Genomic DNA, 21,418 nt, shown 5'->3' with positions numbered 1-21,418 from the left:
CATAGGCTCCAGGCAGCACTCCCTTCTGCCCACCTGTGACTATGCAAGTGCCTCTTCTTACCAGCTCTCTCCCTCTGCAGGCCAGCAGCTTTCTGGCTGCCCATGATCTGCACCATGCCAGGACTTCTCTTCGCTGACCTCCCTCAGCAGAGGCAGCTCTTAAGGCCGCCCGCCTGCAACCATGCAGGCCTCTCTCAGCAAACCTCTCCCTTTGGGGGCAGCTCTTTCTGCCCGCTTGTGTCTATGCAAGTGTCCGTTACTCTTCTGTCCCTTTCCCTAATAAACCTGTTCTTTATATATAACTAACATCTCTGTCTTATGGAGAATCTCACCAGGGGAACTTGCAGCGTGCCCCGGAAAGGGGAGATCTGGCGAAACCTTTCCCAGAGTGAACCCAAATTACCACGCAACTCCAAATACCCCATCATTTGGGCGCCCAACATGGGGCTCTTCACATTATCTGGTGCCAACATCAGTCTCCAGCGGTTCGTTCATGCAATAAAGGCACCAAACCAATGGCCACCTTCCCCTAAGAGGGCACTGATCATAAACCACCTTTCTGCTTCTTGGTGCTTCTTCTTCCTGGCAGCCAAAATCTAGACGGGTGAGCATAACTTGGGGTGCGGGGTGGGAGCCTGGAGGGGTCCAGGAGCTCTCCATGCCTGCCTGAAAACACTACCCTGCGGCATTCTCAAGGGGTGAGCACGCAACAGGTCTTTTCAGGGCGCCCCCGGTGTTAGGAACTCGGGGCCAGGGTGGGGAGTGGTGAGGGGGCACCCAGCACAACGAGTAAGAGAGACTCCCTAGCTCACTGGGGGGCCAGGCAGGGCCCGGCGCGGCGCCGGGCTGGAGTCTGGCGCTCGGGGCGCGGAGCGAGGCTGCAGGGCGCCCGAGCGGTCGGACGGGGGAGCGAGAGCTAAAGCTTGCGGCGCGCGCGGGGCCGGCGCCCGCGGCCGAGGCCGGGCAGCTGACGCCGGGGAGCCCGCGGGGCGGCGCGCGGCGGGGCCGGGCGGGAGGCGGGAGGCGGGAGGCGGCGCCGGGGCGCGGGGGCGGCGTCTCCGGAGCTGCGCAGGCGTTGCTCGCACCTTGTTGATTACTCAGTGCTGGGAGCGCTGCTATGGCGCTCCTCAGACCCGCGGCTCCTCCTCACTCGCTCGAGGCGGAGGGGAGGAGGGGTGAGAGCAGGAGGCGGCGAGCGGGCGGCCGCCGCAGCTGCAGACCCGCGGCCACAGGAGGAGGCGGAGCGGGAGCCGCCGCAGCCAGCCGGGTCGCCGCCGCCCGCCGCCGCGGGGCTGCCGCGAGTCCCCCCCGGGCTTGAGGGCGCGCGGGGTGCCCCGGCTATGCCCCGCCGCGGCAGCTGAGCCGGGCGCTGCCCCCTCCCGCGCTCCCTCCCGGCGCCTCGGCCGCCGCGCCCCCCGGCTGCCCGCGCCCGCAGTGCCCGGCGTCTCCCGCGCGCCCCTGACCGCGAGCGCGAGGGCGCGGCGGCGGGAGCGCCGGGCAGGAGGAGCCGGGGAAGATGGACCCGGCGTCCTCGCTGGGCTGCAGCCTCAAGGATGTGAAGTGGAGCTCCGTGGCCGTGCCGCTCGACCTGCTGGTCAGCACTTACCGGCTGCCCCAGATCGCGCGGCTGGACAGCGGTGAGTCCCGGCCGGGCGGCCGGCTCAGGGCAGGAGGACGCGGTCCGCGGCCCGGGTGCGGGTGCCCGGGAGGGTGGGACCCGCTGGGGAGTGGGCTGCGCCCCCCCCCCTCACCCCCCAGCGCTGGAGTTGGCTGGAGCGGCTGCCGCAGCCCTGGCGCGCTGCTCCCACTGCCCCCAGCAGCAGCCAGAGATGTGGAAATCAAAGCGCTTGCAGTGTAATTAAAAAGGACGCTTCAAAAAAAATCAACATAGGGGAAACCTCTGCAGATCGTAATCCGGGAGGCGAGCTGTCCCTCCCCACTCGCCTGCAGGAATTACTCAACCTGGGAAACCCTGAAGAGTTATCTTAGGCAACTTTCTTACGAAAATAATTGTGCTTTGGGTGGCATCTCTTTCTTGGATGCGCTCCCCCGCCCTCTTTCAGACCCCCTCCTCCCCCCATAAGCAGCAGATTTAGGAGGAAAAGCTCCTGGGTGACCAATGAAAGGGATCACATTTCTCAGAGACCTTTTATTACAGCTTGTCTGTTTTGTTTAACCGAACTGAAAGTAATTGAGGGCTGTGTGTAGAAAATGTTTTCAGCCGAGGTGATGGTGTGCTTAAGATTAATGATTAGCTTAGTGCATTTCCAGCTTGGACAAAAATTTAAGTCCCCAAAACCGACGTTGACTTGGACCTGAGGTCAGAACTCAAGAGATGTTTTTTACTTCCTGAAACTGACCAGCAGAAACCAACCAAACACCCTCCGCCCGCCCCAGCTGTATATTCTGCAGTGTGACTACTGCAAAAAAGTAGATTCAAATAGTTTGAAAGTTGACATGTAAGGTGGCAATCTAGGTGTGCTTTGTCTTCTCTTGTGCTCTCACAGTAACTTCAGTTGATTTTGGCTTCCTGCTATTTCACGCTGTTTTCAGAAATCTGCTCTGGTTTGGGGCTGCAGACTTGGAAGCACCTGGGCCCAGGCTGGCTGGCTGGCAGGCAGGCAGGCAGATAGAGCTGTGGCCACACAGGCCAATCCCCAGAGCACGGAGTAGAAAGATGGCATTTCATGTCCCAAGGACTTGGGTTCCTCCTCTTCTGGAGTACAAGAGTGTGTAACATGAGCTATATAAATGTCCAAAGACACTGTTTGCCTATTTCTTATCTGTGGGGTTAGATTAGACAATTTAAGTACTAATGTGAAAAATAAATGCAGAAAAGGTCACGAAAGCTGGAGAGCAGTCTTGGCATTCGTGCTAGCCATGGCTGGCTGGTGATGGTACTGGTGGGCATTGGGAATAAGCTAGGAGTGTTCAAACTAGTAACGATGTGTAGATGAATTCAGGCAGAGACAGGTGGTACTTTTGCTTAGACTGGGGATGAGAAACTGTTTTGTGTTTTAAATATCTATAGATCTAAATCTGTGTGTTTGTGTTCATAGTGTCATTTTCTGTTTAAACTATGCACAATTGTGTATTTTGGAAGGTTTTGAGTCCTTATAACCCCATAAAAATAAAAGGTCCTTTTCCCGACCTTTGCACACTTCTGCACACTCTCCTAAAACTTCTTAGCTAGGTAGAAAGCACTGCTGCCATGTAGTATAAACGTCACCCAAGAGCTTCATTAAGCTGAAAGTTTAAATAGGCTGAATATTAGTTGCAGATGTTACTTTTAGCTTTTTTACCCATGTTCTTATTCCCGCCATTCATAAAAAGGATCTGAATCAGCAGTGTACTCATCCCACACTTCTTTTTACAATTAGGACGTGGGTAGCAAGTCTTAACACTGTGTCCTTTCAAGCTGTGGAATGAATTTTATTCACTATGTGTAATTTCAGTTCATTTTTGTAAGTTTCTCTTTTTATTACAGTTGAGGGTTACAGTGGCACACACAATTTGGAATCATTGCTAAACACTGCCTCATACCTTCTTTCATTTAGCTGTCCCATCTTATTTAAACATTTCTTAATAGCTGCATAATATTCCTTGAGAGGGCTATACATTAAAATCTAGTCTTGGGTGGTGGATATCATGCTGCTTCAGCATCTGGTAATTCAAGTTGTGATGTAATGAAAATGTTTGTATGTATCAATAAATTATTTGTTTGGGTTATATACTTGCCTTGCTGCATCCTTTTCAAGTCCTTGGCATCCCCTGTCAAATTGCATTAGAGATTAAAAGTGATAACTCACAGGAGAATTTTGGGAGTACCATTCTTCCCCCACACAGCCTTACAATATTGAATATCTTAAAAAAAAGAAAAATAACCCAGCTCAAATCTTTGCTAATTTGACAGGGATGGAGGGGGGGGAAATGTATGTACTTTGCTAATTTAATTTGGGAGGACTTTAACAGAGTCAGTCATAGAACCCGCACTTATTTTTAATCATGTTTCACAGCAGTGGTTACAACATGTTAAGTACATGCTGCCATATTTATAAGTGCTATATGTGAAATCTAAAGTTTTGTGCCATCCTCTTCCTGTGTGTATTTTTTTCCCGATTTTAGTACAGCAGGTACGTTTTATACATGTACACCCTGTACTTAGACATGAAAGGTAGTCATTTTCCAAATCATTTGTTTTAAGAGACTAGAAAGAAATTGAAAAACATGCCACTAGTTGACATGCCGAGAAAACTGTTGGCTAATTTTTTTTTTAAGATTTATTTTTATTTATGCATACAAGAACTGGGGTTAGGCCAGAGTTGCGGCGTGTCACCAGAGACAGTGGGGAGCAGAACAGCCAGATCTACTGAAATACACTGCTGAGGGAAGCAGTGGGCAAGACAGGAAGGTCTGCTGCTCCATGTGGGTTACCTCCCTGGCCGGATCAGGGAGGGGATAGTGTATCCGATAGGCTTGCTATAGCTTCATAGTGCTGAGACCTAACCCTTTGTGCCACTAGGGAGGCCCCTGTTGGCTAATTTTAAAAAATCATTGAAGATTATTAAACAACAGATTTCATAACTGTTGTTTTTGAATGCCTACTATGTGCTAGTATATTTCTAGGTGCATGGTATGTAGTATCTCAAACTCTCAGCAACTCCCTCTTAAGGACTTTGAGAACCTGAGATTCAGGGAAATCTTGTGACATACTTAATAGATCGGATTGTCCGCGACTTTCTGTCTCTATAAAGACAGACCTGTTATCTCAGATTGTCTTGCTCCCCAGACTAAATTGGAGTAGGTTTAGAGTGGGTCTACCGTCTGCTCTAAATAGCTCCACTGTCTCTCTCAGAGCTTGAGGACCGGAAAGTCAATATTTTTAAAACAGTGTAGACACCGAATTAAGTGCCGGCCTCATCCATCATATTTAGACGGCTTTTCACTTCCCAGAGGAGTAGTTGAAAAGAGAAGAGGTAAGGGGCATCAGGGAAGAAGAAAGTAAGAATCAGAGAAAGAAGGAAAAAAGTGGGGACTTAGGATTCATAGATGTGTCTGCTGAGATTTCAAGTATTTTTGCCATACTTAAAATAATAAATACACAGTAAGTAAAGAATTCTCCAGTTTTTTGCATTATGTATGTCACTCATGAAATTCCAGTCAGATATATGCATTCAATCTTACATCCCTAGAGGTGAAATTTGTCATTGTATATACAGCAAGATAAATACAAAAGTAGAGAACCTTTATGGGTATTGCCCCATAAATCATTCTAGGGAACTCAATATTCTAGAGATTCTCAGAAGTGAAAGAGATCTCTGCAACCAAGATCTTACCCCAGTCAACAGTGCTATTAAGATCAGATATTTAAGCTGATCATCATTCTTAGCAATTGTTGGCTATAGAACCAATATCAACAAATGTGTTTATGGTCCAGAAGAGGACAGAGAGTGTGCTAACCCCTACCCCATTGTCAGCCCATTCTCACTCAAAACTGGGTAGATGGAAAATTGTTAATTCTCTTTTTTCAATATTTTGGAAGGCTCAGAAGACTTGGTCTAGAGGAACGTTCTTCAGACTTTTTTGCTCCTGTAGCTTCTAAAAGATTATATACTCCCGAAAGATTCTGTAACCTAAGCACATTTTTAATCTGATTGCTGAAACTTTTCTTCTTAAGTTTAAATCATTGCAAAAGACGTCATTTTTCAGCATATTGCAAATGCCAGTCCTTTAAATTAAATTGTTACATCATTTAAAAAACTAGTAGAATCTATATTTGATCACAGTATCATTTAAAAAAATACACAAATTCTTCAGCTGTTAAAATTTTCATATCTTTCCTCTTATCTTCCTATTTCCATTTTCTTCCCCTATAGAATTCTATTTCAATTCTAACATGTTTTTATGCCAGGAAGTGTCTTATTGATCACTCTGTCGTGCTTACTATAAAAAAAGAAAAATTTTAAAAGTATATACATTGGAAGTCTTTTGTATTTCTTTTGACATTTAAAGCTCTTCATATGTAAATATTTCAGGTTGTTTAAAACAAAAATTGGAAATTACCTGACCTAGAAAAGCTGTTATCAGATGATGGAGACTGTCACTCCTCAATATGCATTAGCATTTTTATTTGTTCTTTTGTTAATTGCCCTGAGGTCTTTATACCCTAGGGTAATGCAGCTTAAAAAGATTTGGGAAGATAATGAAAATGCATTTCCTAAAAAAAAATGTTTTTGGTGTAATTGGCATACAAAATATTAGTTTCAGGTATACAAGATAATGATTTAATGTTTGTATACATTGTGAAATCATCACCATGTAAGTCTGGTTACTAGTTACCATCCTTCAACTTACAAAGTTTACTTTTAGGACTTTTTTCCTTTGTAAAGGAGAGCTTGTGAAGAAGTGGTTGAAGGACAGCTTTCATTCAGCACTGGATGGTGTCGCTCATTCAGTCATGTTCCCACATGGATCAGTTTTTAGACAAGAACATTTGGAAATTGTGTATCTGGAAACAGATTCCCTAGAGCTATGCTGGTGAACCCCTTAGGAAAAAGGAAGATCAAATCTTCATAACATTGGATAAGGAGAGAAAAAAGATAGGACTTAGGGCAACTGCAGAGCTGGATCAGCAGCTCCCTCCTTGCTACCTGTGTGGCAGAATCAGCTGATTCTAAACCCCAGGCTTGTTGGGACTTGAGAATTTTGGTCCTTGCTTTGTGCTGAGGTGCTTCTCTAACTTTTTAAGTGTCTGGATGAATGAAGGAGCAGAAATATGGGCCCTCAAGTGATTGTGATATTCCAAATGACTCTTGGCAAATATCAAAGATGGTTCTAGATTCATGTTTTGTCTTTGAAACTAACAAAGTCTTAAAATTTATTCCATGATCGGTTATGTATTTATATAATTTACATATTAGTAGCTCTAAATCTGTGTGTGTGTGTGTCTATGTCTGTCTTTGTGTGTCTTACTCCATACAGATATGTGTACCCATCTGGCTTAATTTCCTCTTGTATTCTGTCCTATAGAAGGACATGTTAGCTTCAGGTGAGAAAAATAGTACTTTAAAGGATGCTGGACTTGGATCCTAGAGACCTCTGTTCCATGCAGATGTTACTATTCCGTGGTCAAGTGATCTTGGCCAGGTCAAGTCTTTTAACTCCTGATTTATAGTTTTCTTGTGCAATAGTTTATTTTACACTTGCCCAATTTCATAGTTATTAATGAATTTGTTTATTCAATCACCTAATATTGATTAAGCCCCTACTAAGTGCCAAGCCCTGTTATAGGTGTTGGGACAATGTCACTGAACAAATCAGACAAAAACCTCTGTCCTCAAAATCTACTTCCTGTGATAATTAAATGCAATAATATATTTGAAATACATGTGTGTTGCAAAACAATATGCATATATAAGATTGCATATAAAGTGGAGGTGCAGACCATTTGAGGGGGAAGTTTCAGAGTATATCATTTCATTTAGGCAACAGAAGTCCACTGAATAATAGATTTTATTATCCTTGTCAGATAAAGAAACTGAGGGAAATGTCCTGGGTGATTTTAGTCTATTTCCTTTTGAGTTACTATTCCTAGTAATCTACAGGTTATAAAAAATGACAAAAGGTCTTTATCAGCAAGAAAGTGTTATAAACTGACTAACCCAAGATTGTATTTGGGAAAGTCCAGAGCAGGAAGTTAGGAAATAAACTAATTTAATCAAGAATCAGTTTGTGAGTCTGACCAAATGCTTCCAAGATACTTCAGTCTTTTTAAAGCACGTATTCATTCTTTGCTTTTACTCAATTGATAGTGATTTTCTGAGCATCTATAGTTATATAAATATTTGCAGGAAAGAAGTGCTTAGTTTAATGTTATACACAAAGTGGGGGATGAAGGAAGTCTTTTGCATATTTTATATACTTTTACTTTCTCTAGCTATCACTTCTTATTTGCCATGCTAAAAAGTGAAGAAAATTAAAAAAGGAGAGGACTTTGTTAAGGGCAGTATACCATGCTTGAACATTTAGTCCTACAAGACAGCATTTGGGCATAGCTCCCTTCGGTGCTGTCTTGGAAGTGATAAGTGAGTATCCATATGGCCAGTAAACGTCTTAAGACCCTTGGTTCATCTATAAAAGGAAAACTGTTTTGACCATTGTGATTGACTGCATTGTCGTTTAAAGAGGGAGTATTTTAGTCTCTTTCACTCATTTGTCTGTCTTATTGAAATAGCAAGTTCTTGGAGACCAGCTTGTAAACTCATTTATTTTTGTTTGAGATTCCTGAGGTATCTGTCTTTTTACTGTAGTAAGCTGTGGTTCTAGGAAGATTCAGTAACTCCTTTTTGTCTTCAGCAGGACTATCAATCCTAAAACATTTATTATATGCAACTTGAAAAATAACTGATTGCTGGTTTACACATTATTTTATTATACTTGACAAAATAGAAAATATCTGCTGAAATATTTTAATTCTCATGGGATGAAGTCTTCTTTTAGAAGATATTTCCACACGAAGATGCTTCCCTACCACTCAGCCTCCCCCTTAATCCCAGTTTCACAAGAATTTTAACCTGATTTTAGGATAAAGGAATGTACAAGTATTTTCACTATTTCCCAACTTTTAGGGCAATGCCTGGCATTTCGGAGGCAATTGACAGGCATTTAATAAATGAATGAGCAAATATCAGCATTAAACATTTAAAGGTCCCAAATATCAACATTTTAAGGCTACCTATGACTTTTGCAAGTGTGAAATAGAATTTCACTTTTATTTCAAATGAGATAGATTTTATATTCTTAAATATGTAAATGGAAACTAAGGTGGTGGGTCCTAAAATTAGCAACAGGAAAACCATCTTGAGTTATGTAATGCTGATTCTTAGGTTCTTTAGTTATCAATATTTTAAATAAGTTATTTCTAGAAATGACAACTCATTTTTAGATGTTCCACCTCCTTGCTAGTTCTTTTATATTGAATATAAGATGCCTTCTTTACATATTATATGTAATTATGCCACTGAATTTTTAATCTTACATGGCCTACCTACAGTGCCTTCAATCTGTGGGACTAGTCAACCCTCACTACAATAAAGAAGAGGTCTGATTGGCTGTCTCCACTGTCTCATCTCAGGGCAGCAGGGATTTTACTGCTTAGCAAAGCAAGCCACTAGGTTTTAGCAGTGTGACAAAACTACAACTGTTAATTTGGTACAGTTGTCATGTTCTTAGAATAGCTTTAAGATTGACTTGAAACCATAGTGTCTTAATCCCAGACAATGAGTTTCCTTTTATGCCTTTGTAGGAATATTACATAGTGGTAAAAGAAGAATAACAAAACAATGTTCTGAGTCCTTTCCCAGTTTTGTGGATTAATTATAATTATAGGTCAAGTCATTTTAATTGATTGCTAATTCTTCAACTCAATTTGAAGTGTGTAAATACCACTTGGGCTTTGATGGCTTTAATGGTTGTTTAACAAATACCAATTTACTGAATTTAAAGTCCAATATGAAATCTTATAAAGATATTTGCTATTCGGGTTAATCCTTAACATGTTACCATAAGTTATGATTACACCTGGTTATCGTTAGAGGGGAATGTAACTGTGTGAACAGTGCTTATTTATCTCCGTGAATGTTGAAACTAAATTATGTCCTGTTGTTTTTCTCTACTAACTAGAGAAAATTTTTCTTGGTCAGCCTCTTTTTTTATGACAGTTTTTCTCAATACCAGATTTTTAAATGTTAGAAATAAAAATCTGCTCTTGATAATTAGTTCACATTGACAGTATTTTTCTCTTAAGGGAATAGTCAAATAACTAGAAGTAACTGAAAAGAGTAAATAATTGTTTTTTTATTTATAAACATATATGTTACCTTGTAGGTAATTAGGAAGCTCTGGTTATGTCAGATTCGGTTATTTGTTCAAAAAAAAGACTAAGGAATAGCCTGAGGAGGCTCACTTGAATAACTCCAGGACTTCCAACTGTGCAGACCTCACTTACATTCAGTGACTGGTGTTCACTTGCCCTTCTCTCTTTAGCATCAATGGGCAAGTAAAAAATGGTTGCAGTCAAAGAACTAATATGTATTCCTTTGTGATTCTTGTTTCTCAGTAACTTACAGCTCTGAGATCTTCAATTTTAGTTTGTTTCAATTTAACATTTAAAATAACACGGGATGCATTTTTGCCATAGACCACTGGCCCACAAAATCAATCGAGCACCAAACCCAAGTTAAAAACGACTTAATTAGGTCTAGAAGGTTCAAATTACCTACTTAAAAATAAATAAGTAACATGAAACTTTATTAAGATATTCTCCTGTTATTTTTTTCCTGTTTATTTTGAGCTCATCTTTTGGTTGGTTAAGAGGAAGTAGACAGCATCAGAAGTAATTTTCACAAGCTCCTCATGGCCAGGTACATCAGTTAAGGTTTATTTCAGTTGTTCACAACAAGGGGGAACTAGTGGCTTGTACAACATGGAGATTTCTTTCTTTTTCATGTAAGAGAAGTCTAAGGGTGCAATGGTCTAGGGCTGATATAGGCAGAACCAATCAAAGGCACAGGCGCCTTCCTGTTCTTTCTCCTCTGTCATCTGTAGCAGGTCATTTTCACATCATGGTCCTTGATGACTGCTGGAACTCTAGTTTGTCTGTATCACTGACAGCAGGAAAGGCAGAAGGCTTTATCTTACTACTAGTGTGATACTGACTTCACTTACATTTCATTGGCCAAGACTTAATACATTCCAATATGGGCAAGAAGACAAGGAACTGAAGTCTTTAGCTGGACACAGTGCCCAAGGGTGCTTATTGTAGGGTCTTTGGGTATTGGGAAGCACCTAGCTCCCTCTGCCATTCAGATTTTTACTTTGGTACCTTCACCTTTTTTTCTTCTACTCAAAACATATTAAAATAACCAGGCATTGGATCCTAATTCCTTGACATTTCCTTGTCTGCAAGTTCTTTCTAAAACAGTATGAACTTCTTACCCCGACTTCCTTTTTTCTTTTCATGCTTGAGCTTGAGCTAAAACCTAAAATTGTTTCTATTTTTTAAAAATATTTATTTATTTATGCATACAAGAACTGGGGTACAGGCGAGAGGTGAGAGGATTCACCAGAGACCAAGTGGGGAACAGAACAGGCAGTACTACTGAAATACACTGCTGAGGGGAGCAGCGGGTGAGTCTGGAGAGGTCTGCTGCGCCATGTGGGTCTCCTCCCTGGCTGGGGATCGAACTTGTGTTGCAGTGGCTGCGGATAGCTTCATAGTGCTGCATCTTAACCCCCTGCACCAATAGGGAGGCCCCCTAAAATTAGTTCTATTTAAGAAGATTTACTTATTTTAAAAGTAAGCCATGAAAAATTGTTTACTTGTAAGAAATTATTGTTAATAAGGGAGTCCTCATGTTCTTTTATGGCTTGCATACTTTTCAGATTTTTTTCTCTGATCTGATAAACACAATGGACATAGTTGTCTAGTTTTTTTCAAGGAGCTTTTTTCCCCCTGCTCTATTCCTTTTGATATATATGTACTATTTTCCCCCAAATATTAACATAGAGAATTGAGATGATATAGACCAAAATGCTAAAATGTATCATTTTTAATTCCAGAAGTTATATAAACTGTTACATAATCATTGTTATGATATTCCTATTATTCAGGCATGTGTATAAATGCAGACTATATCTAAAAGTGGGACTGAATTATATATAAAATATTACTTGAAAATTTACAGTTAGACCATGAGCATTTTCTTTCATTAAAAATATTCTTTGTAGGGCCTCCCTGGTGGCACAGGGGTTAAAGACAGCACTACAAGCAGTCGCTGTAGCACAAGTTTGATTCCCTGACCGGCCTGCCAGGAAGTTACCCACATAGTGCAGCAGACCTCTCCTGTCTCACCCACTGCTCCCCTAAAAAGCAGTGTATTTCAGTCAGTCTGCCTGTTCTGTTCCCCACTCTGTCTCTGGTGAATCTTCTCAGCCCCCCACCCCCACCCCCTGCACCTCTGACCTGTGCCCCAGCTCTTGTGTACATAAATAAATCTTTAAAAAATAATATTCTTTGTACAGATTAAATGGGATTCTTTGAAAATGACTAATTGGGATTCTGTTATTACCAATGTACTATTGTTTATTTTACCAATTTCTAGCTGTTAGACATTTAGTTGTTTTGAGTGTATGTTATTTAGGGTTGCTGGAGATCGAATTGTTATTCAAAATTTATTATTTTTAGATTGTTGATATTTATTGCAGAATTGGGTACAGGAAAATTTGTACCATTTGCAGTGGATGAGTAAGCCCATCACTTTGTACATTGAGTATCATAGTGTTTCTTAGCCTTTGCTAATTTAGATAATTAAAAAATTGCTACTTTTTCTAATTTATATTTCTTGTATTACTAGTAGAATAGCTTCAGTGTTTTTTTTTTTTGATTAGCTTTATTTTTTTTTAGATTTGTTTTTATTTAACAAGAACTGGGGCACAGGCCAGAGGCGTAGGAGGGTGAGAGGATTCACTGGATGAGGCAGGAGAGGTCTGCTGCGCCATATCGGTAGTTCCCTGGCTGGGGATCGAACTCATGCTGCAGTGGCTGCGGATAGCTTCATAGGTTGTGTCTTAACCACTTGCGCCACCAGGGAGGCCCCTCAGCTTCAGTGTTTTTAATCATATTTCTTTTGTGAATTTTTGAGTCATCTGTTTAAGTTTTTGGTAGTTTTTTTCAAAGCCCCTTTATTAAAAAATAAAATCCTGATGTCCTTTCTTAGTTTTCTGTAGAATGTTTATAAATAGTCTCCAGGTTTCTTTGGGGTGATCACAGTTTAAACTTACTTTCCATTTTTCTTTGACTGTTACTCATAAATAGGCATTATTTGTTTCTGAAATTAAATAATTGTGATTAGTTTACTTTTATTAACCTTGATATTGAATTTAATTGTTATATATTTACTGTAGCTTTGTGGCCAGTCCTCTGAGAGAAAGAATCCTTTTCCTTGTATGAAATAAAATAATCTCATGAAAATCTGCTAAAACCATGGTGTGTTTATTTACAACTATAAATATATTTGAGTTCAAGTCATGAAGAGTTGCCCACAGATCTTCATTGTTGATAAGTTCCTGTGCATTTCAGAAAACAAAGTTGACAAACTGGTTTCTCACTATTTGGTTTTAAAGACTAAGAATAAGTTGACATATTTATAAGAATACTTCTTTTTTACATGTGATCCACAAGGAAACCTAAAGTTCTACATTTTGGATATAATTTTCTGTGCCAGTTCATATTTTCTCTCATGTGAGAGATGGACTACTGTATCTTGAGAGTCTGATGCACCATAGGGTCTGAGTCATGATTCCAGAATATAAATAATTGAGATTCACATATAACTTCGGGACAAGGGAGAAATGAACATTATAGTTTGTCATTTCATTTCTTATCTTGCATATCTACACCTGTTATCTTCAGTGTAATGACTAAAAGAAGAAAACATGGTATTCTGTCTATGTATAGCAGTGGTTGATGGTAATAAAATACATATCCTATGCCTGTTTGTCACCTGAGGACTCTACAAATTGTTGTATTTATCAGAAAGTTGCAGTGACACTTGCTGAAAGTGAAGTACAACATGACTTTAAGAAAATCTCTTGGCACCAGAAGAGTGTCAGAAACTTCAGTGGATCAGGTAGTTTGTGAATGTACCTTACAGCTTCCTGTCTTCACTTTTTATCTCTTGACTCAGTTGAGTAGATATCTGAATATTTGTGTGTAATTGAACACAGTGTGCTAGTTATCAGATGAGTTTCATGTTAAAAAAACAGAGCCTTAGAGACAAAGGAAAGGGAAATAAAAAAATTTTAAAAAATACCATTTATCATCTATCTAGTTTTTTAAATTGTCACAATGAAATAAAACTTAATTTCTCTTATCCATTTTGAAGAGTGAATACATAAACATTTTTCAAAAGTAATGATAATCTGAAATCCCACCATGAGATAACATCCCTATCCACATCTGGGAAATATTGTTTTGTTCATTTTTTATTCACAGGTAACTGTTTACAACTGTACATGAACATGATATTTTACTACTTTTTTTTTCCTGTCACATCTACCCCTGTTCCTCCAACCCAACCATTCCTGCCCACATATTCACTTTACTAGTTCAGTGCATATCCTTCCTATTTTCCCTGTAATCCTACTTTGACATTAAATATATAAATATACATGCAGAATTCTGTCACTATAGAAATGGGATTATGTTATACATACTTTTTGGTCTTATATTACTCATGGGACTCTGAATTGTCTGCTATAATATAAATTCATTCTTTTTTAATAGCTGCATATTATTGCATGGGGTGGAAATACTTACCTTTCTATTGATTGGTGTTCAGCTTGTGTCTAGTTATTGGCCTGTGTGTACTAAACTTCACTAAATCTGTATGTACACAGTGCCTTTAATTTGTTTATTGTTTCTGTAGAACTCTATGATTTCTATCTATGTTTCATTTCTTCTCCCTAATCATCTTTGATAGCGTTGTCTCCCTGGTGTTAATCTCACATGCAGAGGTAATTAAATCTTTCTAGAAAAAAATGTAAGAAAAGTGGGTCTTATATCTTCTATCAAAACCCAATTGAGGGGCCTCTGTGGTGGTGTAGGGATTAAGTCTCAGCACAATCACCACTACTGCCTGAGTTCAATCCCTGGCCAGGGAGCTAACCCACATAGGGTGCAGCAGACCTCTCCTCACTCGCCTGCTGCTTCCCTCAGCAGTGTATTTCAGTCAATTTATCTGTTCTTCTCCCCACTGTCTCTGGTGAATCCTCTCACTCCCCCACACTTCTGGCCTATACCCCAGTTCTTGTATGCATAAATAAATAAAAATAAATCTTTAAAAAAAAACCAATTCACAAAAATAGAACTATTTTAATAGATGTTGCCAAAACACTACCCAAAGCATATGTAATAATTCTCATTTCGTTTATTATTGTATGAGACTTCTACTTCTCCAAATCCATTCAGTGTTAGGTATTATAAAGTATAATATTAGCCAGCCTAATGGATAAAAAATTAGACCTTACTGCTAATTTGTATTTCACTGATTTTGAGCTCCTTTTTTATAAGTATGTTTACCATTTAGACTGTTTTATTGTGAGTTGAAATCATAGTTTTTACTGGTTTTTTCAGTTGTTGGCTTACGCCAATTTCTAGATGTTATTGTATATTATACAGATTTTTTTCTTTTTTAAAGATTATATTTATGTGTGGAAGAGTTGGGGTGTAGGCCAGAGGTGCAGGGGGTGGGGTGGCGTGAAGATTCACCAGAGACAGAGTGGGGAGCAGAACAGACAGATCCACTGAAATACACTGCTGAGGGGAGCACCGGGCAAGACAAGAAAGGTTTGCTGTGCCAAATGGGTCAGCTCCCTAATGAAGCTCTTGCTGCAGTGGCTGCGGATTGCTTTATAGTGCTGAGACTTAACCCCTTGCGCCACGATGGAGGCCCGGAGATAGTTTTTCTTATTTGCATTTATCTTGTCTATTGACTTTGTTTATATTTATCCATTTAAGAATTTGTAATTTTTACATGGACCATGAGTCTCTTTTTCTGTATTTTCACTCTTGACTAAGAAAGCTCTCCCTGAACCCTAGAGCATACATGTGGTCTCTTAGATATTTTAGGAAGATTTTAAAAATTGTCTTGTCTTTAATCCGTCTGGAATTAATTTTTGCATATGACGTAAGATTTTTATTTTCTTCCAGACTGTTGTTGTGCCATCCCATTTATTCAGAAGTGTGTTTACTGAGTTGAACTATCTTTGTCAAATTAATTTTGCCCTTTAACAGTAAATGGAAAAAACACTCTTTAGCCACACCTTTCTTACAGGGTATGGCTTAGGCTGGGATCTAAGAACACAGAACATTAGTGAAATCTGAAAACAACCCTTTGCTCCCCAAAGGAGAGGAGTTGTGGCTAGCACAATCCCGGGTCTTGACTTAAATCTAGTTTTCCAGTGGCTGCAGAGGACTAGGATTTGTTTTTCTTAAGAAAATGTTAATTCATTTCAAAACCAGTGCTATCCTGATGAGGCTGGGAAGTGATAGTGGCTTGTTAAATGCTTTCTGGAAGCACAGTCCAGATGCTTTGGCAATAAGTTTTCTCCAGGGAAGAATTTGTTTTAAAATGATACTTCACTAAGCTGCGCTCGCTCTCTCTCTCTCTCTCTCTCTCTCTCTCTCTCTCTCTCTCTCTCTCTCTCTCTCTCTGTGTGTGTGTGTGTGTGTGTAAGAGAAAGTATGTGTCTTTCAGGATGTAAAAAGTACTTTTCAAGTTGCACTCAATTTTAGACTACTTAGTTCATTGGAAGTGTGTTTTAGTGCGCCGTTATTTTTTGGATGAGGGTCTTACATTCTCACACTAGTCTTACAGATATGTCTCTTTATTATTAAAAACCCTATAATGGCCCACATCTGTTCGATTTGAAAGATTTAAAGTAAATTTTTCTTACATTTTCCTTACCTTCCCCAAAATCTTTGATGGCAGTGTCTCCCTGGCTCTTCATTATTTTACCACAGGGACCAAAATTGAACCTTTTTTAGGAAAACAAAGAGCAACAAGACTTTGTATCTCAGTGTCCAAGAGCCAGACTATCTGCATATGAGCAGGATAAATAAGTGTGAGAAGAGAACTCATAGATTGTTCTGTGAGACTTTCTACTGTAAGTATGCCCTTTGTATAAAATTACAACAAAGGCTCAGTACTGCATTCCATGAGGAGCTACACATTTAAAAGTTTACCACTTCACTTTTTATTTCTAAGCCTTCTGACAGCAAGGCTTCCTGTCTTCTCTTTCCATTGCATTTCACAGGGTGCAGTGGGTCCATCAGATGGGTCAGAAATCTTGTCTGATGACTGTTATGCAGGGTTCTTGGCTTATCCCTAAGTATTTGTAAGCTCTGCCCTGGTGCACACATGGGGCACATACTCTACTTTTCACCTTCTGCCCTTTTATCCAGTCTGGGCATGGAATGAAGTGATAATTCTAGCAGCCACTTCTTCAGCTCAAGGTTTTTAAAGTTCTTTCCTAATCTCTTAATTATCTGATTATCTCAAGTCCAGAAGTGTCTTAATATATGAGTATTTTTATTTTTTAAGGACTTAATTATATTCACATATATTCACCTCATGGAAAGAAAGTAAAAAATATCCTGAGACTGAGTGATTTAACATTTTTGCTGGTAGAGCATTGAGACTTAGCTATACTCTTTAATCAAAAACTATCTAATTTGTCACGATTAGTTGTGAGAATGTATTATTTCAAAATGGAAATGAATATATTTCACTGATTCTGAGAACATCTTAATATTTGTGAAATCAAGATGTATCTTACAATTAATGCCATGACATAGTTTAATCAGTACTTTTTTTTTTTTGACCATAAAATAAGGATTGTTTTACACGTGATGGGATCCTAAGTTACACGAACTGTGATATCTGAGTCAGATTACTCCAAATGCAAAACATGCACAAGAAGCTGGAACTTTTAGTGAATGTCCTAATAAGGGCTGGGATCTCTTCTAAACTGAAAAATTCTCCGGCCCATTCACCTCTCATTGAGAAAAGATCAGGATTACACTTAACATTTAACATCAGCTAAGATGAGATTCCTTGTTACATACAATTATGGTGTAATTTTCCCTCATGCCACATTTTCCAACTTTAAAGAATAACTTGATTTCTGTATCATCTAGTAGCTGCTGAGGGCAGGGATGGTGTCTCATGTCCATCAGTGTGTTCCCAGCACAGTTTCCAAACTGAGCCTTGTTTAAGGGATCTTCTTTGGCACCATATGCCCACCCTCTCTTTCCCCCTCCCCTTCCGGGGTTGAATGGTAGCTGCCAAAAGGATAGATCCATGTCCAAATCCCTGGAACCTGTTTGTTACCTTATTTGGAAAACGGATATTGCACGTGTTATTGACAGTCTTGAGATGAGGTCATTCTGGATTACCAGAGTGGGCTCTAATTCCACTGCCAATTGTCATTGGAAGAGAAAGGCAGAGGGAGACTTATGAGACAAACATAAGAGGAGGAGGCAGAGATTGGAGTGATACAGCATGAGCCAAGATTTACCTGAAACCATCAGAAACTGGAAGAGGCAGGGAACAGAATATCCCCTCGGACCTTCAAAGGAAGTGCAGCCCTGGCAACAGCTTGATTTTGGACTTTTGGCTGGTAGAACTGTGAGAGAGACTTACATGTCTGTTATTTTAAGCCACTCAGTTTGTGGCAATTTATTATGGCAGCCCTAAACTACTGCTACACATGAGCACACACATACATGTAAACACACACATTTTGCTAACCTATAATTAAATAAAATACCAGGCAATTTTTTTTAAAAATTTGAAGTTATAAATATATAACCTTTTCTGGATTTTAATAGAGTTTACCTTAACACCCATCAATAAGCTGATGGAGAAGTGGGATTGTGGGATGTGGTGTCATAAGACTGTTCTTTTAACAACTGTGGGTACCCTGCCTGTTTTTTTAAAGGATTTATTTATTTATTTATTTATTTGTTTGTTTTATTTATACAAGCACTGGGTACAGTCAGAAGCGTGGGAGGGTGAGAGAATTCACCAGAGCCAGAGTGGGGAGCAGAGCAGGCAGAAGGACCGAAGTACACTGCTGAGGGGAGCAGCAGGTGGCAGGAGAGGTCTGCGCGCCATGTGGGACCCTCCTCCGGTGGCCGGGGAGCAGCCAGGGATCGAACGGGTGCTGCAGAGGCTGCGGGCAGCTTCGCAACCCAGGGCTCAACCGCTGCGCCACCAGGGAGGCCCTACCCTGCCTGTTTTCTTATAGGCACAGTGCCAGGTGTAGGAACCCAAAAGTGAATTATGTAGTCCTGATGGTTTTAATGTTCTAGGACCAATGAGGAGATAGTTTCATAGAGGGTTACAGCAAAAGTGTTTCCTCCCAGAGGGGCTTCCAGCCAGAGTTGCCAGGTGCTCTTGAGGCAGGTTTAAGAGAAAATGTTAATCAACTACTGAGCTAGTCCTTGAGGAGTGAGTAACTTTGCTGGATTTAGAAGAGGAGAAATGCTCATCCTAACAAAGGTTAGGAACTTTGCCCTGAGCAGAGGCATGAGGGGAGATGATAGTAAAAGAAGCCCAAAGGCAAATTGGAAGCTGATTTTGAAGAGCTGTGACATGTTGAAGCTTGACCTTTATCCTGTGGCTAAACTAGTGACTCTCATCCTTCCTCACCCCTCCTCTTCCCTTCCAGAACACAAGTTCACATTTGGTGTTAGAATAGATTACAATAAAATCCACTGAGGTCCCAAATTTTGATGAAATCCAATATAAAAATAAGTTACAGTAGGATGTGCTTTGATAACCTGTAAGTTATTCAGTGGCAGTCTCTACTGAGACTCAATTTGGAGTCTTGGGCCCTGCAGAGAGTTCATTACCCAATTACTGATAATCTCCAACCTTCCTTCTCTCTCTCTCTCTCTCTCTCTCTCTCTCTCTCTCTCTCTCTCTCTCTCTCTCTCTCTCTCTCTCTCTCTCTCTCTGCCTTGTAGAATGAGTAAGTCAAGTTTTCATAGAGAAATTTGAATCCAGTCCAGCCAGTTTATATTGTAAGAGTAACTTACCTCACAAACTTTGGTATTTTACTAAATACTAGAATTGAGTAATGCATTCTACAACTGGCTGTGTTACCACATCACCACTGAAGATCATCAGAGTGTAGACAAATCACTCACCTGTGCCTGGGCTCAGCACACTGCGTGCGTACAAAGTGCTCCGCAAATGTTATCTGAACAGTGGGAAGATGTTAACAGGCCTCAAACCTGGGGATGGCTGCAATGAGATGTGGTTTTTAGGACTGTTCTCGTGTCATTTTGGAAGATCCTTCAGAGCAGGAAAAATTTTGAGTTAGAAAGACAATATTTGGAAGCTGTAGGTTTGTAGCTAAGGAGAAAACTTCTGTAGGCAAAATTAGATCCATGGGAATATAATAGAGAGGGTGAATTGGAAATATTTTGAAGATTAGATTTCTAGAGCTAGTAATTGGATCTGAGGAAGAGGGGAACATTTGGTCCTGAGATAGATTTGGAGCTAACCCCTTATCAGAGATAAGAATACAGATGGAGATTCAGATTGCAGGTGGGTGCATGTGTTGGGGTAGGCGAGGTTAGGCTATGGTAACAACTCCAAAACGTCAGTGGTTTTAGACAGCAGAGGTTTATTTCTCCCCTGTGGTGCATGTTAATCATGAGTTGGCTGGAGGCTTTGCTCTACCTCCTCCTCCTCCCTGCAGTATCCAAGTCTATAGGCCCAGGTTTATTAAAGCTTGCACATGAGTCAAGGCAGGAGAGAGAATATGGTAGATCATGCACTGCCCCTGAAAGCTTTTTGCCCAAAAGTCTGGGTACCTCACGTCTCTCTTGTGTCATTGTTAGTGGTTAGTCCCACACTGAACTTTGAAGAGACAGATTAGATTCCACATGCCAGGAATCTGACTGGTGACTATTGTCAGTGTAGAAGTCAGTGTTGAACCTGAGATATTTATTTAAGTGAAATTCAATTCAAAAAGAATTGGAAATCTGGGCTGGCATCTTGAGTGATTACAGAGCTTAGAGAAATAGTATTGGAAGATTTCAGTATAATGGTCACAAAACAAGCCATGTTGATGGGGAAGAAACAGAACTCATGCTAATGATAGTAAAAGCTCAAGATTACAAGTTTGGGGCTACAAATATTGCAACCCACACAGAATGTATTTTTTAGTAACTTGTTACAACTTTTAAATAATTTTAAGTAACTGTTGGCCTCGGGGTAGAATTAATCAGTTAAACAGAATTTAGTGTTTAGACTCTCCAAATTTGCTGACTTGCATTTTTAAAAAAAATTTTTTTAAAGATTTATTTTTTATTTCTACAATAGCTGGGGTGCGGGCCAGAGGCAGGGGCGTGTGAGAGGATTCACCAGAGACAGAGCAGGAAACGGAACAGGCAGACAGACCAAAAGCACCCCTGTGGCGCAGCGGGTTGAGCACAGCGCTGTGAAGCTGTCTGCAGCCTCTGTGGTGCGAGTTTGATTCCTGGCCAGCCAGGGAGATTCCCACATGGCGCGGCAGACCATGTGGCCTGCCTCTCCCACTGCTACCCTCAGCAGTGTCTTTGGTCCAGCTGACTTGCATTTAGTAATTTAAAGGTGCCTTTACATTTTGCAGTAGGATTTAAGCCAATTTTCTGATCTAGCAGGGAAGAAAAGTATTGCAGAGGATAGCCACTGTAGTTTGAATTGAAGATCAGTTATAAGTTGATTGCTACTAAGATTGCTGAGTACTCAGAAAATTAGAATACCTTATAAAATTTTCTGACTGGATGTGCCTCAGACAGAAA

The 21,418-nt window shown here is 40.5% G+C and overlaps 1 protein-coding gene across 2 annotated transcripts in view; it reads left to right on the top strand.

Moving 5' to 3' along the window:
- Positions 1-1,386: 1,386 nt before the first annotated feature.
- Positions 1,387-21,418, top strand: part of GAREM1 (GRB2 associated regulator of MAPK1 subtype 1) — a gene marked incomplete at its 3' end in the record, with an annotated part of 180,435 nt that continues 160,403 nt past the window's right edge. For both annotated transcript variants that reach the window (XM_084252102.1, XM_084252101.1), the window contains exon 1: positions 1,387-1,637. In XM_084252102.1, coding sequence (XP_084108228.1) covers positions 1,517-1,637 — 121 coding nt within the window. In that variant the 5' untranslated portion in view covers positions 1,387-1,516. The remainder of the gene's footprint in view (positions 1,638-21,418) is intronic.

This window comes from Talpa europaea, assembly GCF_964194135.1.
Source record: "Talpa europaea genome assembly, chromosome: 13".
In the NCBI taxonomy this organism is placed as follows: Eukaryota; Metazoa; Chordata; class Mammalia; order Eulipotyphla; family Talpidae; genus Talpa; species Talpa europaea.
Note: the sequence above shows the minus strand (reverse complement) of the source record. Positions and strands in the feature narration are given on the sequence as shown.